Here is a 23,004-nt window from a genome sequence, read left to right as displayed (position 1 = left end):
ATTTTAAATATCCAAAGAAATGAGTATAAATCTTAATTCCCATCCCCGCCGATCACACACATCCGTCATGCTCACGGCGATTAAACACCCCACCCGTTCCCACTAAACAAGTCCCAAACACACACACACACACACACACATAGTAGACAACAAATCCAAAATAATAGTCGTACGCAACCATACATATCATAAAGCATACTATCAATAAATAAACATAAACCACATAATAAACCATATGATAAACATTTATGTGCGAGCAACCACAGAACACGAAAAAAACTCACCTTGATGGCGTTAGTCTTAACCGGATGTCGTCACGCTACCCGCAGACATGCACCCTTAATTTCTAAAATAGCTTTGAAAACCTTCACGAACTTCAAACCCCAATTTCTCTTTTGTTTCCCCAACCTTTCTTGCACTTTTTTGTGGGCATTACACTCCATTTCCCATGCCTTTTATAATGCCCAAGTTTGTAACCTTTCTAGTTAACCCAAAAGTCCAAATTTATGACACTAATCAAAGTGATGGGTTTTGGAATTAAAATTCCATAATTTCTCTATTTACTCCTACTTAATCACCATTATATTATTTTAATAATATAGTCAAATTATATATATTTAGATATTTTTTTTAGTTTGAGTTATCACAAACTTCCCCCCTTCGAAAAATTCCATCCTCGGAATTTGAACTAAAAAACAAATAAGGGTATTTAGTCTTATTATCTCATACGTTTCCCTATGTCATTACTTTCATTGTGCTTTCATGAGTTATATCTCCACATTCATTAACTTCATGAACAGATAATCCATTTCCCGTTGTAAACTCTTCTGAAATGATGATATAAAATTAAGGCTCTAATCATAAATAGACAAGCGAATGATCTCATTAATAACTTTTCCCACAAGTATATTTCACCCGATGACACAGTTTAAGGGAGCATTTTATATATCCAGAGAAAGAACCAATGGTCCGCTTCCCTTCCCACTTGGCACAACCCGTCCGTTGTGCTCAAGCATTTAAATATCCAAGGAAGTGAGTAACGTCTCAATTTCCTATCTCCCTCCGGTCACACCACACTAGTTATGTTCCCGACTATCATACACCCATGTCCTCATTAAACGTGTCATCATATATTAGGAAAACAATTCTAAAAAAATTTCCACTTCTCCTCTTCGTTCCACCCAATACACCAAAGGTTACATCAATCATCATCAAATAAATCTCACTTAGTTCCTTCCTTACATACGACTTAGTGAATAAGTGACAACATTAATCTTCCGTAATTCGTAACGATCTTACACCTTCTTTGACTTTTGGTAATCCATGCGCATATATATCGTCCCCTTTTTTTCGTGACGAGCACTACTAGTGCACCCCATGGTGATGTACTATATCGAATAAAAACTTTATCAAGCAAATCCTCCAACTGCTAAACAAATTCCTTCATCCTTATCGGTGCTAGTATAGTATATCACTGTCACATTTCCTTGTTCCAGTCTCAAGAATGCTTCCTCTAACTGCTAGATCGTCGTTCGAGGACAAAACATCTCTCTAACGATTCTTGCAAACTCATCCCATGAGATCCTATTAGTTATATGCGACACCCTAATTGCTTTTACCCTCCCTATCAGTATAAAGCCTCATTTTTAAACATCGTCACGACATAAACCACATTGTCCTTATTTCCACACTTACCGGTATCTAATGTTTCCTCTATCTCCGTGATCCACATTGATGATACGATTAGTCAACTTCCCCGCGACACGTTTGTGGTTTACAAGTCATGAACGTCTTGTAACAATTACCTCATCATTTTTCGTTTACATCTTTCCGTAATCGTAGTGCAACACTAGGGTCAGAAATTGTAGTAACATACCATATACATAGCCTTCCTCTTCATCAACCTTGTTACCACCGTTCACATTCTATAGTGCATCTCGGTCCTGAACATTTACATTCGACAATGTAGATTGCATATCTTGATCAATCTCGTCAATTAATTATTCTCGCGTAACCATATTTGTTGCACGACCTTGTCCGCAATCTTGACCCGGACCACAACCTCGATTGGAGTTAGAGCTCAATTTCACCAATTGTGCTCACACCAGTGCTACGATGACTCCTAGACCTCTTCCCTTACACCTACCTCTACCTCAAACCTAACCGCACTAACAACTGGAAATAGGGTTTACGGGAGTCTTTAGTTCTTCTTTGGGTGCAGAAACATCGGCTCCAAATTAGAATGTCTTCCCGATCTAGTGTTACCTTAGTAAGCCTCTCTGATATCCCTGAGGATATGATGCCTACTAGTAAGATATGGTCTAAATTAGTTGTTAGGTTACTTCTCGCTCCTTCTGTCTAAGCTTAAGTGTTTACGAAAACACCTAATTTGCTTAAACCACACTCCGATACCAACTTGTAACACCCCAATTTTCATATATAGATTATATAACAAATAATCGTTCCAACATCTCCCAAGATCAATTAAGCACTTACTTATAGACTAACCTACAGCGGAAACAAAATAAAATAAAACAAAGTCTTCAACTAAACAACGTCGGGTGTTATGTCTTTGCGGAATTCCTCTGTCGACTTCTGGATCAAACCTTCTCCTTGAACTTTTTTTCCTGCCACTTGCTAAATAGTTTCCTGGTTGCGCACATTTAAATTATCTAAATGGGTAAGCCTAGGGCCTAGTGAGTTTGTGTTGCACATACATGTTCATCACTTAAAAACAAACAGTTTTATCATATATATTCAATAAATCATACAACAAATATATCACCCGATGACATAATTTAGGGGAACGATTAATTATCCAGAGAAAGAACCAAAGATTCATTTCTCTTCTCCTTGAGACAACTTATCATCCATTGTACTTAAGTATTTTAAATATCCAAGGAAATGAGTATAAATCTCAATTCCCATCCCCGCTGATCACACACATCCGTCATGCTCACGGCGATTAAACACCCCACCCGTTCCCACTAAACAAGTCCCAAACACACACACACACACACACACATAGTAGACAACAAATCCAAAATAATAGTCGTACGCAACCATACATATCATAAAGCATACTATCAATAAATAAACATAAACCACATAATAAACCATATGATAAACATTTATGTGCGAGCAACCACAGAACACGAAAAAAACTCACCTTGATGGCATTAGTCTTAACCGGATGTCGTCACGCTACCCGCAGACATGCACCCTTAATTTCTAAAATAGCTTTGAAAACCTTCACGAAATTCAAACCCCGATTTCTCTTTTGTTTCCCCAACCTTTCTTGCACTTTTTTGTGGGCATTACACTTCATTTCCCATGCCTTTTATAATGCCCAAGTTTGTAACCTTTCTAGTTAACCCAAAAGTCCAAATTTATGACACTAATCAAAGTGATGGGTTTTGGAATTAAAATTCCATAATTTCTCTATTTACTCCTACTTAATCACCATTATATTATTTTAATAATATAGTCAAATTATATATATTTAGACATTTTTTTTAGTTTGAGTTATCACACACGCTCCATCAAAATGATAATTATAAGATACCCATTACTACTCTTTATTAGTGCCTTTTAGTGTGCTGGTTAACTACACACGCTCCACTAACGATGAATAAAGCATAATGTGCAATTTCATGGATTAGCATACTTTTCACATTTTCCGTAAAGTAACTAGAGTTGGGATTTTAAAAATAACGTTCTAGTACTTTCTTTAATAGCATTATACTTTTAATGAGTGATATGTGTATTTTTATATATATTTATGTATAACATATCTTAATATTTTAGCATTTATTATTATTATTTAGAACCAAAATAAACTTAATATGCTTTGAAATATTTAATTACAGTTAAAATGGGAGATGGAATGCAAAAGAAAGATAATGGAGCTGAAAAGATGCAAAAAGGATATTGCTGGCAGATTGACCCCTCTTCAGTGTTTCGGGTATATCTAATGACTCGTAAGTCCAATTGACGAGATTCAAAATGTTCTGAAAACTAGACGAAATTTCCAACGACTTATGTGAGAGGGACTTTTAGATAATTCGACAATTATATTATCCAAAATCGGACTTGAAGATGAAGCATAAAAGCTGGACGGAAATTTCCTCCAAGTTACTTATTCCCCAAGCATCACTTACCTTATTTTTATTTGCTTAATCCCTAAGCCACCATTAGTTTCCTTATTCTAATACAACTCTAATATTCCATATTAATTTCATATCCCTTCAACTATAAATACCCCATATCATTCCACCAATTTTAATAATCTATGATATTCCACTTCGACTTGTGCAACAAGAAAACTTCATAGTTGCCGTTTTGAGGGTCTAGGAGGTGGCCGGAAGGCCGTTAAACTAACGGGAGCGGAGATCAGAAGGGTTGGAGAGCGGATACGTGTCGGTAATCATATGGGCTGTTAACGTGACCATGTTTAGCATTCCATTGTGTTACTATTCTGTATTTAGTTTCTGACTTGGGTGTAAAAACCTTTTACTTTGTGTTTATGATTGAATGAAGCTTTGATTATTAGACTAATTGCTATATTAAATAGTTTTTTTTTGTTTAATTTATCTTGCCAAGCTTGTTAAAAGATCCTTACGTATTAATGATAATTATTTGCTATTAATTGTTAAGTGAATTGAGTTGTATGAACATCTGTGTGATTGCTTGTCTCTTATGATTTTGATGACCATCGAGATTATAAGTCTAGGAATAACGAATGTGAAACTAGGATTAACTTGGGAGTAAGTAAGTTAATGTGTGAGCCTTGTTTGATGATCATCAACAAGAGGTTAATTGAATGTCTAATTTGATTAACTATATTTACAAGTCTTGCTCGATACGAACTGAACACTAGGAAGCACGTTAGTTTAACCAACTGATCACTGTTTGAATTGACTTGCTTGCTAAAGGATTAGTTATAGTGAACGCGAATCTAATCATTTTAGGAATCGGTGAACATGAATAAATGAATTTGTGTATGCAATTGTCTATGTTTTTAAGGTGTAATTTGTCTAAACCAAAGTACCTGAAGAGATTTGCTTTCCTGTTAGTTTATCGAGGGTAGTTAATTAATTGTTAGTTTGAGATTTATTTCTTTATTCTTTTCGTGTAACCTGTAACCTATAATCAAATGTATTAAATTAATCCACCGTTCCCTGTGATCGACACCCGACTTACCTAAGCTATACTGTAATCTGACTAGGTACACTGCCTATAAGTGCATAGTTAGTCTAAGTTTGTTAGGTTATAAATATTAAAATTAATGGGTACTTTCGTGCACATCAATGAGAAGTAGTTATCCTATCAAATTCGTTCTGCTAACGACCCTCCACTAATCAAGGAAGCGGTGGGTGAGAGTGGACACCCATTCAACTACCATTTTATAGGCAGTTTCCTTATACCCCCCTTATAGATTAGCTTCGTGAATGAGGCATACTAGCGATTTGACTGACCATAATCTTATACATATATAATATTAGACTTTTAATTATAATATATATATATATATATATATATATATATATATATATATATATATATATATATATATATATATATATATATATATAAGGTGTGTTTTAAAACATGTTAAAACTCCAAGGGTTTATATAAATTTCGAAATTTAAACTATTAAATTTTAAATTTAAATAAACCAATTAATTAGATTTAATATTTATCTATTAATTAACTTTTAATTAATTTATTAAATCTTGTAAGGATTATCTAATTAAATTAAACAATTAATTTAATCCTAATCCTTATCCCTCTAAATTTCAAAAATTAGGATAAGGATAATTATCCAATTAATCTAATCAAGTAACAATTATCCAAAACAAGAAGCCCTAAAGATCTAGCATATTTTCGAAATTCACAAGGGAGGAGGCTAGGGTTTTCAAAACCCTAACCCTAATTTCGATTAGGGTTCTTTGGAGGCTAGGGTTTTCGAAAAAACCTTTGATCCACAACCCTAAAAATCGAAAAATGGCCTTTAGGGTTTAATAGCTATAAACCCTAATTTGCAATTCAACAATTATAGCAATTCAATTTAAAACAAACAATGGCTCTGATACCACTGATGGGTTTTAGGTAAAACAAATAAACTAGAAAACAATTCCTAAGTTTACATGCAACCTACCACTGATGGGTTTTAGGTAAAACAAATAAACTAGAAAACAATTCCTAAGTTTACATGCAACCTACTTTGGATCTATGTTTTAACAATTGAACATACAACTTTGAATTGCAAAACAAGAACCCTAGAGGAGAGAGGCTAATTTCGAAATTAACAAAATAGGGTTAGGAGTTACATACCTTTCAATTGTTATAGCAAACAATTGACAATTCCCTTGATCTTAATCTTGATCTTCTTGGAAGCTTAGCACCACAAGTGTAATGCCTCTAATGGAATCACACCCAAACTAGCAAGAAGGAAAATAGAGGAGAAAGGGGAGGGAGTATGCAAATTCGGCCAGGGTTTTCTTCCAAAGAAATCAGTGTCCTCAAATGTGAACCAGGAGGCTCCTTAAATAGTTGAAGGATCTAGGGTTTAGGGGAAACCCTAGTTATCATTTGCTTAGGCCTTAAGCAAAACCCAAGGGCCTTATCTTGGACCCCTTGGACGAATTCTCTAGGGTTTCCCCTAGGTTTTTCGTCCACCTCCTTCCAAGGGGGTTCTGGAACCTTCCATTCAACTATCAGTTAATTGCAAACTAGTCCCTGCACTTTATAATTAATTTGTTTAGCCCCAAAATTAATTCCAATTAATTTCTGGCTAACAATTAATTAAACATAATGATTTCTTATTAATATATTCATCTTTTATCATATTAACAAATTCATTTATATTAATTTATTAATCTTATAATAAATTAATATCTCTCCTTTCATAATTTCCTTGTCTGATTGCTAGGTTTGAGGGCAACCCAAAAGGACTGTGTTGCTATCAATTCAAGTACATACCATTATAGTTATGGGCTTAGATACCTAATCCAACACTTTGATCGTAAAAAAAGGTTGGATATTGAAATTAGAGTTGTCAATTTTAACCAATATGTACAAAAATAAGTCGATTCAAATGGTCTTTTAACAGCAACATAACAAAAAATTGAGGTAAGAAAAGACAAATTGGTTAAAAGGGAAATGTAAGGCTGCAGGGAGTGGTAGCACTATTAGCACATTATCATTTCGGATTTTTGAAGCCACATAGTATTTTTTGAAGACACAATTGAAGAAAATGATTGCATCTAAGTTGTAAAATTGTACAAAGTGATGGTTTTTAATAGGGTTTATTTTGAAAAAAAAAATTAAAAAGCAACAACCAATCAAAACTCAACTAGCCATTTTCTCTCTCCTCTCACTACCTCTTTAGCCAGACACTCTTGGCAAATTGTTTAGCGAATGATGAAGGGTGGTGTAACATTTTCTTAACGAGGGAGGTGACGAGGCTTAGCACCTCCGATTCCCTCAAGCCTAAGTATATCAAACATGTTAAACTAGAAGTCATGTAAAATATCTTTAAATACTTTTAACTTCATATATATATATATATATATATATATATATATATATATATATATATATATATATATATATATATATATATATATATATATATATATATATAAAAGAAATGGAAGTTACTATTTTAAATAGATGAACTCTTTCATAAAACTGAAAGAAAAAAAGATGAATATTGTCCATCTATCTGACCTTTACAAATTTTACACATTGTAACTTGAACTTATTTTACATATTATTAAATTCGTTTAATCGGTATGTTCTTTTTTGTAGTCGCGAGGTGATGGTTAAGAAAGTAGTGACTAGTGACATCAAAATGAAGAGGTAACAAAGACATTCCAACCTCACAAAACAAAGAACATGTGATGTTGGGACACACCTGAAACCCTACTTTTTTATTGATTTTCTTATATATTCGATGTTAACATATACAATAAACAAAAAAAATGTAAATATTATTATATTAGTTATTAAGTCTTGAACTTATAGTTCTTATGTTTAAACAATTAAACTAGGTTCGAGAATGAATAGATAGTTTCTCATGTACTAAACCTGCATCTGTAATCTTTTTATGCATAAAATATGCTTGCCATTATTGAAGTTGATGTAGAGATAAAATTTAGTTTTAACTTTGAACATATATATATATATATATATATATATATATATATATATATATATATATATATATATATATATATATATATATATATATATATATATATATATATATATATATATATATATATATATTAAAAAAAAAGGGCATTGTTTCTTAAGAAAATTTTATATGTGCAAAAAAGATAGCTAGTTATTTGTTACACTTAATTAGTTTATCTATATATATATATATATATATATATATATATATATATATATATATATATATATATATATATATATATATATATATATATATATATATATATATATATATATATATATATTGTTTTTAAGTTTATCATGTCTTGAATTTTTTTCATCCATCCACACACCTGTATGTGATAATTGTTCTTAGGATGAGAAGTTAGAAGACTATGACAAGAGATGGTCCTAATCGAGGGTCATATTCTAATGACAAATCTACATCATTCTATAATAGTATAATATGAGTGTCACAAATGGTCCAGTTTTTTTTTCAACATGATTAATTTGTTATGACTTTAAATGATTAGGTATTCAGGGTTTTTTTGGTTTTCTTATAACTAAGAGTGTTTTGTTGGTAACTAAACGCCCGGCCCGACTTTCTTAATATCGATTAATAACTAAATGATGTAGTTTAGTAACAAACAATTTGGTTCAAGTTTTTCTGGGTTTTTCCCCTAAAATTGAAGATTTAGAAAACAATCCTAAAATTAACTTTTTCGAATTCACCTCTTATTTTATGTTCAAATCAAGTCATTTTTTGGTTAATAACTAAATGATGTAGTTTAGTAACAAACGATTTGATTCAAGTCGTTTTTTCTTGGTTTTAACTTTTTTCCCTTAAAAATGAAAGATTTGAAAAAATAATCCGAAAATTAACTTTTTCGACTTCAACTTTGAATAGTAGAAAATGGATTATGTTTCTAGGAAATCCCTAGGAAATATGTGGAAACTTAAGATGGATTTCCGAGGAAATACATTATTCATCACAAATTTCTAGGAAATGCATTTAAAGTTCCAAGAGATTTTCTAGAAATTAAATTCGTTTTTTCATTCTTATAGGTTCAAATGTTATTTTTTTCGTTCCATATTTTGTGAAACATTATTATACATGAAATACTTTTGTCTTACCAAAATCTGTATTATACACATACATATGTACACAAACAATATATAGAATATATAATGATAAACAAATGATTTGAGTAATGTGTAATGGTGGTGTGGACACTTATGTATGTATATATCATGCATAACTTTGTAAACTAAAAGCAATTCATGTATAATAAAGTTTGTAACACCCGGATTCCCAGGTATGATGTTTGTTCTTTATTTTTGGGTGTTGAGGGGAGACTCGGCGAGTTGGCGTGTAGACTCGTCGAGTATGGTCGCGGATTTGGATGCGAGTTCATAGCTAGACTCGGCGAGTCCACGCTGTTTAATGAAACCCTAATTTCCAGGGTTTGAGACCTATTTAGAGGGTCTTATGGCCATCATTTGCGGCCACCAAACCCCCAGAGAGAAACCCTAAAGAGATCTAGAGCGTTTGTAAGGAAGGAGAGGCAATCTTGAGCTTTTGTGGGTGTTTTTGCAAGAAGGAAGTGTTCAAGGCAAGAAGAGGCTGAAGGAGGTGCGATTTTGGTGGTCTTTGAGCTCCTAGAGACTGTATTGAGGTATTATTCTCGAACCTTCTTCAATTTTTGGTGTTGATTCTTAGTGTTAGGGTTTTCTAACCCTTTTAGAGGTTGATTAAGTGGAGTAGTTGGTCCCTTCTCGAGTTGTGTTCTGGATTTGGACCCAAAGAGGTCCAGAGACCTTAACCCTTGGAGCTTTATGAGTCATTTTGGGAGTCTTGGGCTTGAAATGTTATTTTTGGGGTTAAATCACCATTTTGGACCATTTAGTTGTTATATGTGTGTCAAGGTCCGAACTTTACGTGATTAACATGCTTGGGGAGGCTAGATCTATGATTGTATAGAACAGATCTGACCTCAGAAGTTGTTTTGAGTTTGTGCATGGCATGAACTCGCCGAGTCCAAAGATCACACTCGGCGAGTAGTATGAAGGTTGCCCGTTAATCACTCAGTGAGTGGACTGTCGAGTTGGGGGAAATGACTCGATGAGTCAGGGAGAGTCAGGGGTCTGAGTTCAAGATTGGAACTCGCCGAGTTGTTCTTGAGACTCGGCGAGTTGAGTCGGGGTGGCCCTGCGATTCATGCCAGGTGGAACTCGTCGAGCTGAGGGAAGTATTCGACATGCCAAGAGAGGGTCTAAGAGAGTCAGTGGACACGTGTAGACTCGCCGAGTTGCCCTAGTACACTCGACGAGTCGGGTCAAAGTTTGACCATTGACCTTGTTGACTTTTAGGGTTGAGTTCAGTTGTATTTACGAGAGTATTTACCTTATGTGATTAGGCGGAGGCTAGGTCACATTTCTACCGAGTCAGACACTTACCGAGACACCGAGATGAGTCTTCTCACTATATATTACCTAGAGTGGTACTATGCGATGACCAGAGGGTCTTATGTGTTATGTATGAAATTATGTGCTATGTGATATTTGTATGTTGTATGATGATATAGACCGGACCGGAGGGTCCAACGAGCTATGACCGGACCATAGGGTCCAACGAGCTACGGGACTGGAGGGTCCCGCTGAGACACATCGATCGGAGGGTCATATTATAGCCTCGAGTGGCATATGTGCTATATGTGGTATTTTGGGGAACTCACTAAGCATTCATGCTTACAGATATTGTGTTATGTGTTTCAGGTACTAATGATGAGTGCGGAAAGGCACCGACATGATTCGTACACACGCATTGGAGTTTTTGTAGAGATTCTGGGGAGATGTTTTGTGACAATAACATTTGATACAATGTGTTTGACATTATTTTATGAATGAATGAATGTTTTAAAAATAAAAAATTATTTTGAAAATTTACGTTGTTACAAAGTTGTACAAAATATTAAACGAAAAAATAAATGTTTCAACGTCAAATTCAAAAAGACGGATTCTGCTCCTAGGAAATCTCTTGGAAAGTGAGGAAACTTCCTAGGGATTTCCTACGCAAGCCAATATTGGCACTATTGTCTTGGAAATGCATAGGAAATTCCAAAGGATTTCATAGGATTATAACTTGCTTTTTCACCTTTCTGGGTATAAACATCATTTTTAGTTCTTTATCTGGTATAACTTTGCTTGAATATATTTATCTTACCAATATATATATATATATATATATATATATATATATATATATATTATACTATACGCATACAATATATAGAGTTTAGAATGATAAACAAAAGTTTTGAGTAATGTTTATAGTGATGTCAAACGCATTTATGTCATTTATTAATTAACTAGCCATGGTTTAATTCGTTTAAGTAACACAAGTGTCGATATAAATTGATCATTTATAAGCGAGTTCGTAGGAAATATCAAATGAATACAGAGGAAAGTGTAATAAGTACAATATTCGTAGGAAAAATACAGGAACAATTAGTGTATTCTCTACTTAAACTCGATATGATATTTTTTGTTACAAGAAAAAAATTGTTAAAAAAATATGACTAAGGAAATACCGAGAAAAGTTGGGTATTTATAAAGATCCTAGGAAAAGTGTAGGAACTTCCGAGTTATTTCCGAGGAAAGCGCGTTTGTGGTTATTCCTAAGTGTTTCCTCGGGAATGTGTAGGTAATACCGAGAAATTCCTTGTCCTCAGAAATATTCGTACGAAATCCCTCCTTTTTCTCGAAGTCGTTTTTTGTTTACTTTGCAGAACCTATAGTATAGACTCAAGAAGCTTGTTGATATTCCTTTTATCAAGATTCCAAATAGCTTTTGAGGTTTCAATTCTATGTTATAACATTTATAAATTTTTTTCAATAAACCAAAATTCAAAAATTGCTACAATATAGCATTTCACAGATTGAAATAAAAGACATACTTAACTATAAACTGACTGTAAATTAATGGCCCATGGATCGTTATTCCATTTTTTATAGTAAAATTGAACATACGGGTCATGCGATTGCATTTATATAGTATAAAATAAGGATTGAATTCAATAAGTTGTGTAAGGTTATTTTGATGAATGGATTAGGAAAAAGAAATCATCTCTTACATATATGTTGTGTTGGTGATTTTAGTGTTATTTTATATAACTGGAACTAACATGTGAGCTAAGGGGCTTCATAATGTGTACTCTAATATATGTACGGTGTTTGTATGAAGTGCACACATGTATAAGATCGAATTAGAAGCCAATTCGATGACAATTCATGGACAGCGCCCCTGAGTCCAAGGTTTCCAAAGGGGTGGCGCCCTTTTGGCGGGATCTAGGGGCAGTGCCTCTAGCGGGGTCCAAGGGGCAGAGCCCCTGGCTGGGGTCTCGCTGTCAGGTCAGTGGGTGGGGTCGAGGCGCAACGCTCCATCTAAATTTTACATATGGGAGCATAGTGGAAAATTAATATTTTTGAGGGTGATTATGGTAAAACTAACGAAACTCATTAATTTTAGAGATCCTAAATCTTCATTAAAATTCGGATTACCCTGACTTGCTTCCAAAGGAACTCATGACGGCTCAACTCTAATGAAATTTTAATCTCTTTTATTATATATAAACAGTTCTTCCTCTTAGAAAGGACACACGAAAATTAGCTCTTGTTTTTCTTCAAACACTCACGGAATATTTCTAGCAATTTGGCTTACGATTTCTGTGCCTAGAATCGTAAGTATCATTTTTTATTATTCTAGGCTGAATTTATTGTAACCTAGGCGTACGGTAGAAATATCAGTTCGAAAAGTGTTCATACGATCCAAGTTGGTATTCAGATCTCCACTACAAACCCTAATTGTTCTAACATATTGTCATGTCCAATTTCTCATTGTTTGCATCTTCTTGTGCTCACAACTTCATATTTTATGATCATATACCGTGACATCGACTTTTATAATAAATACATATAGCAACAAATTAATGGGTTAAATGTAGTAAATAAAAAAAATATTTATGTTTTATAGCATCTTACTTTTATTTTATTTTTCGCTATAACAACATTGTACCTTAATATTTTTTTTCTTTTACAAAATGTACCCGTTAAAGCATCATAAACTTATTTTTTCAATATGATATTATAATTTAAAAATCCGTGAACTATAGTAATGAAAATTACTGCATTTTTTTAACAATTCTAAGTTGGGTAGGTTTTCAAAATTTGATGTTATAATAGAAAAAAGTAAACAAGTGTAGTGTTATTTCTATAAAACTTTGAGTTTTAAAAAGATCTTTTATTCTTATAAAATGACTCATAAAACACCCTTATAATCTATCTGATTCGGTTATCTTTCTCAAAGTTATGTAAAATCAGGTAAAAGAGAAAGAGTTGGGAAAATTAGCATTAATTATATAAATGAGTAACTAACTATTAAACTATTCAAAAACAAACTTTGATTGAAAAATGTTATCAAAATGTAAGTCACTATACTTCTATTAAAAACATTCAATTGGTCAATTGAACGGCTAATATTGTAAATGGATAATGAACAGTTTACAATAATTAAAAAAAAAAAACAAAAAACAAAATAGTGACAATATAGATTATGTTTGAAAGATCAAACTTGTTATATTTAAAAGTTCTACAAATTCTTACAAACATGTATACATCACTTATGATAATTAAGCAAATACGAAGGGATGTCGAAGAACGAAATTCACCTACTTCATTAGGTTTGTATTGGTGGTGGTGACCAGTAATGAGGTGGTGGTAGTGAATGTTGTTTGAAGTGGTAAATGCATGCATATTTTAAGTAGTCAATAACTCCTTTATGATATTAACCTTTCAATTACAAGTTAAACGACATATAGGATGTGATTATTGTATATTTTGAACTAAATAACAGTAAATTACATTTTGATAACAGTTCTGAGTTTAATTGTTTTTTTTGAACAATTTAAACAGTTTGTTACATGTTTGTAACATTAGCCATGGAGATTATGTTCTAACTAAACATCTTTTTGAAAGAATCAAAAATGATAAGTTCTCATATTGGTCAAATTTTTGAAGTTAAAAAATAATCTTGGTCATTTTAACATAAAATAAAATAAATCATGCTTTTTGTTTTTTGTTATGAAACACAAATGAGATTTGGACATGTCTACTAAATACCCATGAAGGAATTGACCAAGTTAAGAGTAGTAAGATTTGTATTCTCATGCATGAATATAAAACCATTAACATGCTTCCCAATGAGAACATAAATTCTATGTTCAAAATATTTAACTTTATTGTGACTAATCAAAAGAGCTTACGTAGATTTGCAAAAGATAACACAATGCATTCCATCTGAATGGATTCCCAAATTCACATCTCTAAAAGGAATAAAAGATTTCAACATAAACTTGAAGAGCCTATTTGGATCTTAAAGGTCTATGATATTTTTCTAAATCATAACAAAATGAAGCATGGCAAGAAAGATAAAACATTAGCTCTCCAAGCTAGTGTTGACCAGGAAAATAACAAGGAGAAGAGTGTTCCCAAATAGAAAGAAATGAAAAGAATAAATATGGGTCTTCAAATACAACAAACCTAAAGGTACTTGTCATAAATATGAGAATGGAAAATCATGCCAATGATGTCCCAAAAGGAAGAAAGAAAAAGAAGATGAGAAAGATTTCATTGGATGTTCATGGTCAAGTGAAAGAAAAAAAATAAAGATGATGTCATTTTCCTAACAGTGAATATGAATGTTTGTTGTAATTTCAAGTTCTAGTGATATTGAAAAGAACTATGCAACTTTTCAAAAAGAAGATAGTGACATTGAAAAGAACTGCAATACACATCTATCATCACTCATTTGGCATAATTGATATGGATTTGATTACATTAGATGTAGCGTCAAACAAATTATATTTTCAACGCCAAAAATAAGAGCAATTTTCATTTTTATAATGACTTATTTCTCAAAGTATAAAGTACTAGTAAAAATGTTTGAAAGTATAATACTACATATGTGTAGCCTCTTCAATATCCTACCTCGTAATAGGTAAAAACAAAAGCATTTTCCCTAAAACCCAACCTAAATAGATTATGGTAAATTGGTAATACGATCTTTGTTTCTACAATACTTTTAGCAACTCCAAAACAGGAGAAACATAAACAATTAGGAGGAAAAAAATAAGAAAATTTATCTAAAGAAAGACAACGTAAATCATGTGTATAACTGAAGGTAAAAAAGCAAAACAATCAACCATAATCGTAACAAAGCAACAGTAGAAGGGGAAAAAAAAAAAAAAAAACATTGTATCTTGGGTATTTTGATAAAAGATCTCACTGATTCACAACAGCTTGGCAAAAATAACAAATTAAAACCATTGTTTCTTCTAATTCTTTGCTGCCTGCATATAGAGAGAAACTAAATGAAGTTTAAAAACTCACATTCCAAAAAGAAACAAGAGTAAATTAATGAAATCGTCCCTATAGTTTGGTCAAAATTGCAAGTTTAGGCCCTAATTTTTTTGGCACTCATCATCCTTGTGGTTTGATTTTATTGCATTTTTTTGTCTCTGTGGTTTGCACAAAATTACACGTTTAGTCCCTAACTTTATGTATGTAAGGGACGAAAAACATAACAAAATCAAACCATAGGGACAATCCGAGTGCAAAAAAATGTTAGGGACCAAACGTGTAATTTTGACCAAACCATAGGGACGATTTCAGTAATTCACTCAAGAAAGAAAAAAGATGAAGTGGAATAAAACTTTAACACCAAAAAAGAAAAACTATTCTAGAGAAATATTAAAATAAAATTGAAATAAATGACAGTGGACAATTAATTTATCACCTTAGCTAACCGGTGGGTCCCATTACTCTTCATTATCTTAACGCTAGTTCTTCAAGCCATATCTAAATAGAAACATAAATAACCAATGATAAAAATGAAAGTAGAATGTTAAAAAAACACACACACACACACACAAATATATATATATATATATATATATATATATATATATATATATATATATATATATATATATATATATATATATATCACATACCTTCCTTGGTTAAGAAAATAGAGGTAGGAGAGCCTGGAGAAGGTGGAGTTTGTTTTAACAAATTCCCATGGCGTCCAGCTTTAGCAACAGAATCTCCATCACTAGCAGACAAAATCTCCACATGTTCAAGTCCAATCTGTCTTTTCACCAACTCCAGATTCTCTTCAAGAACCTCGATTTCCCCAAACGGCAACCTTAAATCCAATGCCTGGACGCCAAGTGTCATCACCTCATCCTTCTTAAACCTCATGAACGGCATACAAAGCTTCTGTGTCTGCTTAAAGTTTCCCTCTTGGCCAATCACACTTTGCTGTAAGGCCTGTAGTATCTCTTGATCCGGTGCAAACTGACGTTTTTGGACATCAAATTTGCTTCTAAGAATATTCAAACACTCTTTCTTCCAACCATCGTATTGTTCATTTACATATATAAGACCAATAGTTGGTTTGCTTTGAGGAGTTGTTGTATTAGTTTTCCCTTTCTTTGATCCACCAGAAGATTGCTTCACAAGAAGCTTCCGGAAATTTGAAATAGACTCCTGTAAGTATCTGTTAGCCATCTGAAGAGTCAAATCAGGGTTTTCAGCTTCAGGCCATCCAGCTTTAATAACAAACCCTTCTTTCTTCAAAAGCTTCTTCCACACATATTCAGAATAATGTGGACAAATAGGAGCAATAAGACGTGTCTGAACATCCATAAACCTCCACAAAAGATCCCTATTCATCCCATAAGACCCACACGAAAACCTATACTCATCTCTAGCAGCTTGCAAATCATAAAACCCTGATTTTAAAGCTTCACGAAACATATAATCACCGTAATTTTTCTCCGTCGTTTTTATCGCAAAATTAATCTCGTTAGCGAAAACCCGATCCGCGTAACACGAACCCGGTCCCACGCGTAATGACGATTCCGACCCTAGAACCTCCTCCATCCACACCCGCTCTTTAGTCAACCGTAGAATCGCAGCATTCGCGGTTTCAAACACGAAATTCGCATCATCCATTCCGTCTCCCGCATCCGCAAGAGAAAACCTCGTCGCATCAGCGGAAAACTCCTCAATCGCTTGCTTTAAAGTTCGAAAATTCCCCGTTGATTTCGACATTTTTTCGGAATTCAACATGATGTGACCATTACATCGGAATCCTCGAGGCCAGTGGCGTTTTGGGAATATCGCGGTGTGGTTGTAAATCGCGAAGGTGAGATGGTTTTGGATAAGATCTTTACCGGATACACGAAGGTCGACCGGGTACCAATATTCGAATTCCCGTTTCATCGTTCGGAGTAACGTCGACGGAATTGACGATTCCGGTTCCGGACCGGAAAGGAATAAGTAATCCCAAATCTCGTCGGTGAGTTGTTGGGGGTTTACAGATGAAGTATCGGATCCGAAAAGCTCTCCTTTTTGTAACAAATGGCATACGGTATAATACGCCATGTAGATAGTGGAATCGGATAAAGATTCAACTAAAAACTCTTCATCCCAAGGAATGCGGGTCCCGAGACCGAAGCTTCTAGAACACGCCCACTGGTTGAGCCAGCTCAGCGTGTGTTCGAACCCGTGTCTAGTTTCATCCGAATATAAATTCATCTTCTCCAAACATTCTTCAGCTAATTTTCGCCAGGTGGACTCGCCATAAGTCAAATACCATTGATCGGTCAAAGCGACAACACATTCATCACCGGATCTTGACATGACTTTTTTCTCGGGTTCACTGTAGACGACGGCTTGGTTGGCTTCTAGAAGTTTTGTGCGGATTAAGGTTTTGGCGTCTTGGACACGTAATCCGGAATGTTCTCCTGCAATCATTGTGCCTTCGTAGAAGCCGCCTTTGTAGATTACTTTTTTGGCTGCATCGAGTTTTTCACGTTCGTTTTGGGATTTTATTTTCATGTCTGTGCAGATTTTTTCAGCGGATTTGTCACCGAATTCAGGGTGGGAGATGATTGGGATGACTTCAAAAGGTAGGACCCATTCGTCTTTTATTCCGAATTTAGCCCTGAATGGAGCTTTTGATTTCAAATCCTGAGAAAACAACAAAATGTAAATATTTGAATAACCGATAATTCAATTTAACATGAAAGAAATATTATTACCTGTAAAGCCATGAAATCATCAGGGGAATCACTAGGAACACTGGTGACAATTCCAGTACCTTTATCAGTAAGAACTGATAACATAGGAAGACAATATATGATCTCATTAAATGAAAGTGGTGATTTTAAAGGTAATCCAATAAGATCTTGACCAGTCAACTCCACAAGACATGTATGCTTTTCCGGGACCCGCGATAAATGCTGATAAGCTAAATTACGAGCTGCGCGTTCAGTTAAAATAAACACCTCAGAATCATTAATCTCAAAAGCTCCATATTTCCCATCTGGTAATACCCATGCATTTGTTTGACCATACATGGTCTCAGGTCTAAGGGTTGCAGCAGCTAAGTAGACTTTCTTTCCTTCTAGAAACCCGAATTTGGTGGGAAATGGTGGGACCACTTCCATTTTAATGAGGGTGTATTCTTGAGGGATTACACCTTCACCTGATGCACGATCATGATCTGCACATGGTTGTCCATCTAAAGGTGAGTAGATCGTGTACCTTAAGTCTTTAACAATCTTTCCCATTGATTTCAGTTTTCTCATTTGCCACCTCACGAAAGAATCAAAATAAGGGTTGATGTCTGTGGTGATGAAAGATCTTCTCCAATCAGCACCGAGTCCAAAAGCTTTAAGATCTTCAACAGCTAATGGTGGAAAGAATCGAAGCCATTGAACAGGATCTTGAAATGTGGCTATTTCGGTGTCTGATAAACCATACCCACGCATTATCTCCCATTGGTAAGTTTCTTTACCGGTTTTTGATGCTGCTTTTGACTTTTTGCCTTTGAATTTATCAGGTTGAGAGTTGTTATCTTCAGGTTTGACTTCTGGTTCGATGATTATCTCATCTGTTTCTGAAGGGAAAGAAGGTGGATTACCGAATCTTTCGATTTCCCTACGAAGTTTATCAGCTGAGGCTTTGATTGGCATTCCAGTACAATGGAAACCAAAGGGTAAAAGGACATTAGCGCCCCTTAATCTGTGATATGCAGCAGCGAATTCAAGCTTAGAGAGGGAAAATGCATGGCCTAGATGGAGATACCCGTTCATATATGGAAATGGGAATGTTCCAAAAAACTTATCCCCTTCTTTGGGAGGTTGCTCATTAGCTTCTGCATTGAAAACTTGACATTCATCCCACCATTTTCGGACTTCATGTTCCATTTCTAAAAGCTGGTCTCTTCTCTTGAAGCTTCTACCATCATTGGTGTCTGCCATCTCACAGCTAATTTGACAGAAACTGTAGACAGAAAGAACATGTTAGAAATATCTATAAAAAATGAATGATCAGAGAAAAGGAGAACAGATAAACAAACAATCAATCACAGAAAAAAGAGAACAGATAACCAATAGAATGACCTAGCATTGTCAAGACAAGCTAAATCCAGATCAACAAAATTGGCATAACTGAAATTGGCTCATGATTTTGTATGAAGAAATTTGAAGACATGAGACATTGAAAGCTGCTTTGTTGCATAAAAAGGCGAAACAATTGCAGGAAATGCACAAGACAGAATGCCACTGAAAGTAATTGAGATTAGGATATATTATCTCGCTTTTAAGGAAAGCCAGTCACAACCACTATGTAAAATTAGACTTCACAGTTTAATCAAACTTGGCAGTATATAAACTGCAATAAAAGCTGAATGTTTTATAATAATAAACTTTCAAAAGATCAATTAGATTTGATATAACATAGAACCAGTTAACAAATTTGTAGTTTAAATCCTCAGTATAAAAGAGATCTAATGCAACCTCCTTACGCAAGATGAAATTCCAACCTTTGACCAGCCAGCTATGAAACTATCCGTCTATTAATCAAATGCATCCGATAATCACAAAACAACGACTTTGACGTACAAACAAGATTTCGATATCATAAATCGAACCAATTTTAACTTCCGACATCGTGAAATCGGAGCATTGTTCTACAGCAACTTCAGTAAAAGAGTACAGAAGCTGGAAGTAAGAAAACTAAGGGTTTACCTCCGGTGAATAATCGACGATTGAATGTTGCGGATAAGGCGAATTGGATGTAAGGAAAGAAGGCGTCTCAACGCCACACTTGTAACTAGGGTTTACTCGGACTTCGCTGCTTTTTTGTCTGTGTATGTGGGAAGCACATAGGGTTTTAGGCGGAAATTCTACAAAGCACCATCTAATTTTTTTTATATGCTGTTAAACTTTTTTCTTATTACAAACTTTAATATTTAGAAAATAAAATTATTAATCAACTATAATCGTTAATTTAAATAAATATGTGAATTATATCACCTTATAATTTGTATTAATTTTATTTTAATTTTTATTCCATTGTTATTAATTTATTGTAATTAAAATGAAAATTTTAAAATTTGAAATAGAAAATTAATAGATTGACAAGTGGTATGCATTAATTAATAGGTTTAATAGATGACACATGACAAAAAAAATATATATATATATTAATTAGGATGTCTATGATGACACATGTCAAAAGGAGATTAAAATTATTCTTTTATCTTTGGGATAATGACTTAGGAGGGTAATAACGTTTATTGTTTGTCCATTTGAGGTCCCTAACGTATTTTTTGTGCGTATTACACCATTAAGGTTATTATAATCGTTTACAAATAGTCTTTTTAACAGGAAGAAGCCGGTAAAAGAATTATTTATAAATGGTTATAACAACCTTAATGGTGTAATATACACAAAAAATACGTTGGGGACCTAATATAGACAAACGGGAAACGTTATTACTCTCCTAAGTCATTATCCCATGAAACTATAAACCCCTATAATAAATTTTTACTTTTTAAATAAGAAACTTATAGGTTTTGGGGTTGATAGTTTGGATGTTTTTAACCTCGGTCTTCTTTATAAATGGAAGTGGCGGTTTCTTAATGACAAGGGAGCTTTTCGGGTTAAAATTGTCAAATTTTGTCATGAGGAAGGTGGTGGTTTTTCGGAAGATTCGAGAATAAGAATTGGATGGGGTGTTTGGCAAAAGATTGTAGGATCCATTAATCACCTCCATGAGAATGGTTGTATTCCTTCTAATTACATGTATAGAGTGGTGGAGGGTGAGACTCAAATAAGGTTCTAGAAGGATGTTTGGTGCTTGGATATTCCTCTTAGGGAGTGGTTCGGGAGGCTCTTTGCTTTGGCCTTTAATCAAGATGCTCAAATAAGTGAATAATGGGATCCGGAGGGATGTAATTTTCATTAGCGTCGGGGGATTAGAGGAGGGGTTGAATCGACCCAATTTGATTATCTTGTAGAAGGATATTTGGTGCTTGAATATTCCCCTTAGGGAGCGGTTCGGGAGGCTCTTTGCTTTAGCCTTTAATTAAGATGATCGAGTAAGTGAATAATGGGATCTGGAGGGATGTAATTTTCATTGGCCCCTCCTCTAATCCCCCGACGCCAATGAAAATTACATCCCTCCGGATCCCATTATTCACTTACTCGAGCATCTTGATTAAAGGCCAAAGCAAAGAGCCTCCCGAACCGCTCCCTAAGAGGAATATCCAAGCACCAAACATCCTTCTAGAACCTTGTTTGAGTCTCACCCCCACCACTCTATACATGTAACTATAATGAATACAACCATTCTCATGGAGGTGATTAATGGATCCTACAATCTTTTGCCAAACACCCCCTCCAATTCCTATTCTCAAATCTTCCGAAAAACCACCACCTTCCTCGTGACAAAATTTGACAATTTTAACCCGAAGAGCTCCTTTTTCATTAAGAAACCGCCACTTCCATTTATAAAGAAGACCGAGGTTAAAAACATCCAAACTACCAACCTCAAGACCTACAAGTTTCTTATTTAAAAAGTAAAAATTTACTATAGGGGTTTATAGTTTCATGGGATAATGACTTAGTAGGGTAATAACGTTTCCCATTTGTCCATATTAGGTCCCCAACGTATTTTTTGTGTATATTACACCGTTAAGGTTGTTATAACCGTTTATAAATAATCATTTTACCGACTTCTTCCTGTTAAAATGATTATTTGTAAACGGTTATAATAACCTTAATGGTGTAATACGCACAAAAAATACGTTAGGGACCTAAAATAGAAAAACATGAAACGTTATTACCCTCCTAAGTCATTATCCCTTTATTTTTTTATCTTTTATTTGAATTAGAATAGAGATTTAATTAATGAGGAAAAACCTTAGAATGACAAGTGGTAAATAATTAATTTGAAGCTCTAATTGATTGACACGTGGCAAATGTGTTACTCTTTTATTAGGTAATGAGATTAATATTTATGGATATAGTTTAAAAAAATATAACCTCAAAATTTTATTTTATTTTATTTTTTCAAATATTACCTAATCTATCAAAGGTTTTTTACTCAACGGTATTAGGTGTTGTCCTTCCTCTTTAAGATTGAAGGTTCAATTCTTGTCGTGAAAATATATGAAATTTGGTGTTCGTTTAAAAATAGATTAGATTTACTTAGACACTCTAAGATTCGAACTCACGGTTGTCCCATTTAATAACGGCGACAAATAAAATAGTTTAAAAAAAAGTTAGGTTATTTGGTCATGTTGTCGATAATATCATTTAGATCCATTATAATTTTAATATCATACATTTAAAATAAATATAATTTTAATAGCAAAAATCAAACTTAGTTTAAATTTATCATCTA

At 33.9% G+C, this 23,004-nt stretch overlaps 1 protein-coding gene across 2 annotated transcripts; it reads right to left on the bottom strand.

Annotated features, from left to right (window-relative positions):
- Positions 1–15,355: 15,355 nt before the first annotated feature.
- On the bottom strand, positions 15,356–20,502 carry LOC144998601 (ATP binding/leucine-tRNA ligases/aminoacyl-tRNA ligase). 2 transcript variants are annotated; one of them, XM_078958342.1, is made up of 5 exons: positions 20,343–20,502; positions 18,351–19,596; positions 16,254–18,279; positions 16,037–16,098; positions 15,356–15,607 (listed from the first exon to the last, which is right to left on the bottom strand). In XM_078958342.1, the coding sequence occupies exons 2-4, from the start codon at positions 19,572–19,574 to the stop codon at positions 16,088–16,090; spliced, it is 3,261 nt and encodes a 1,086-aa protein (XP_078814468.1). In that variant the 5' UTR covers positions 19,575–19,596; positions 20,343–20,502; the 3' UTR covers positions 15,356–15,607; positions 16,037–16,087. The 2 variants fall into 2 exon arrangements, with proteins under 2 accessions (XP_078814468.1, XP_078814467.1); XM_078958341.1 differs by having other exon boundaries at positions 15,356–15,590.
- Between the last annotated feature and the right edge of the window lie 2,502 nt (positions 20,503–23,004).

The sequence above is a fragment of the Lactuca saligna genome, chromosome 5 (genome assembly GCF_052625555.1).
Source record: "Lactuca saligna cultivar CGN05327 chromosome 5, ASM5262555v1, whole genome shotgun sequence".
Lineage (NCBI taxonomy): Eukaryota > Viridiplantae > Streptophyta > Magnoliopsida > Asterales > Asteraceae > Lactuca > Lactuca saligna.
The sequence above is the reverse complement of the archived record's forward strand: the minus strand, read 5'-3'. Positions and strand labels throughout refer to the sequence as shown.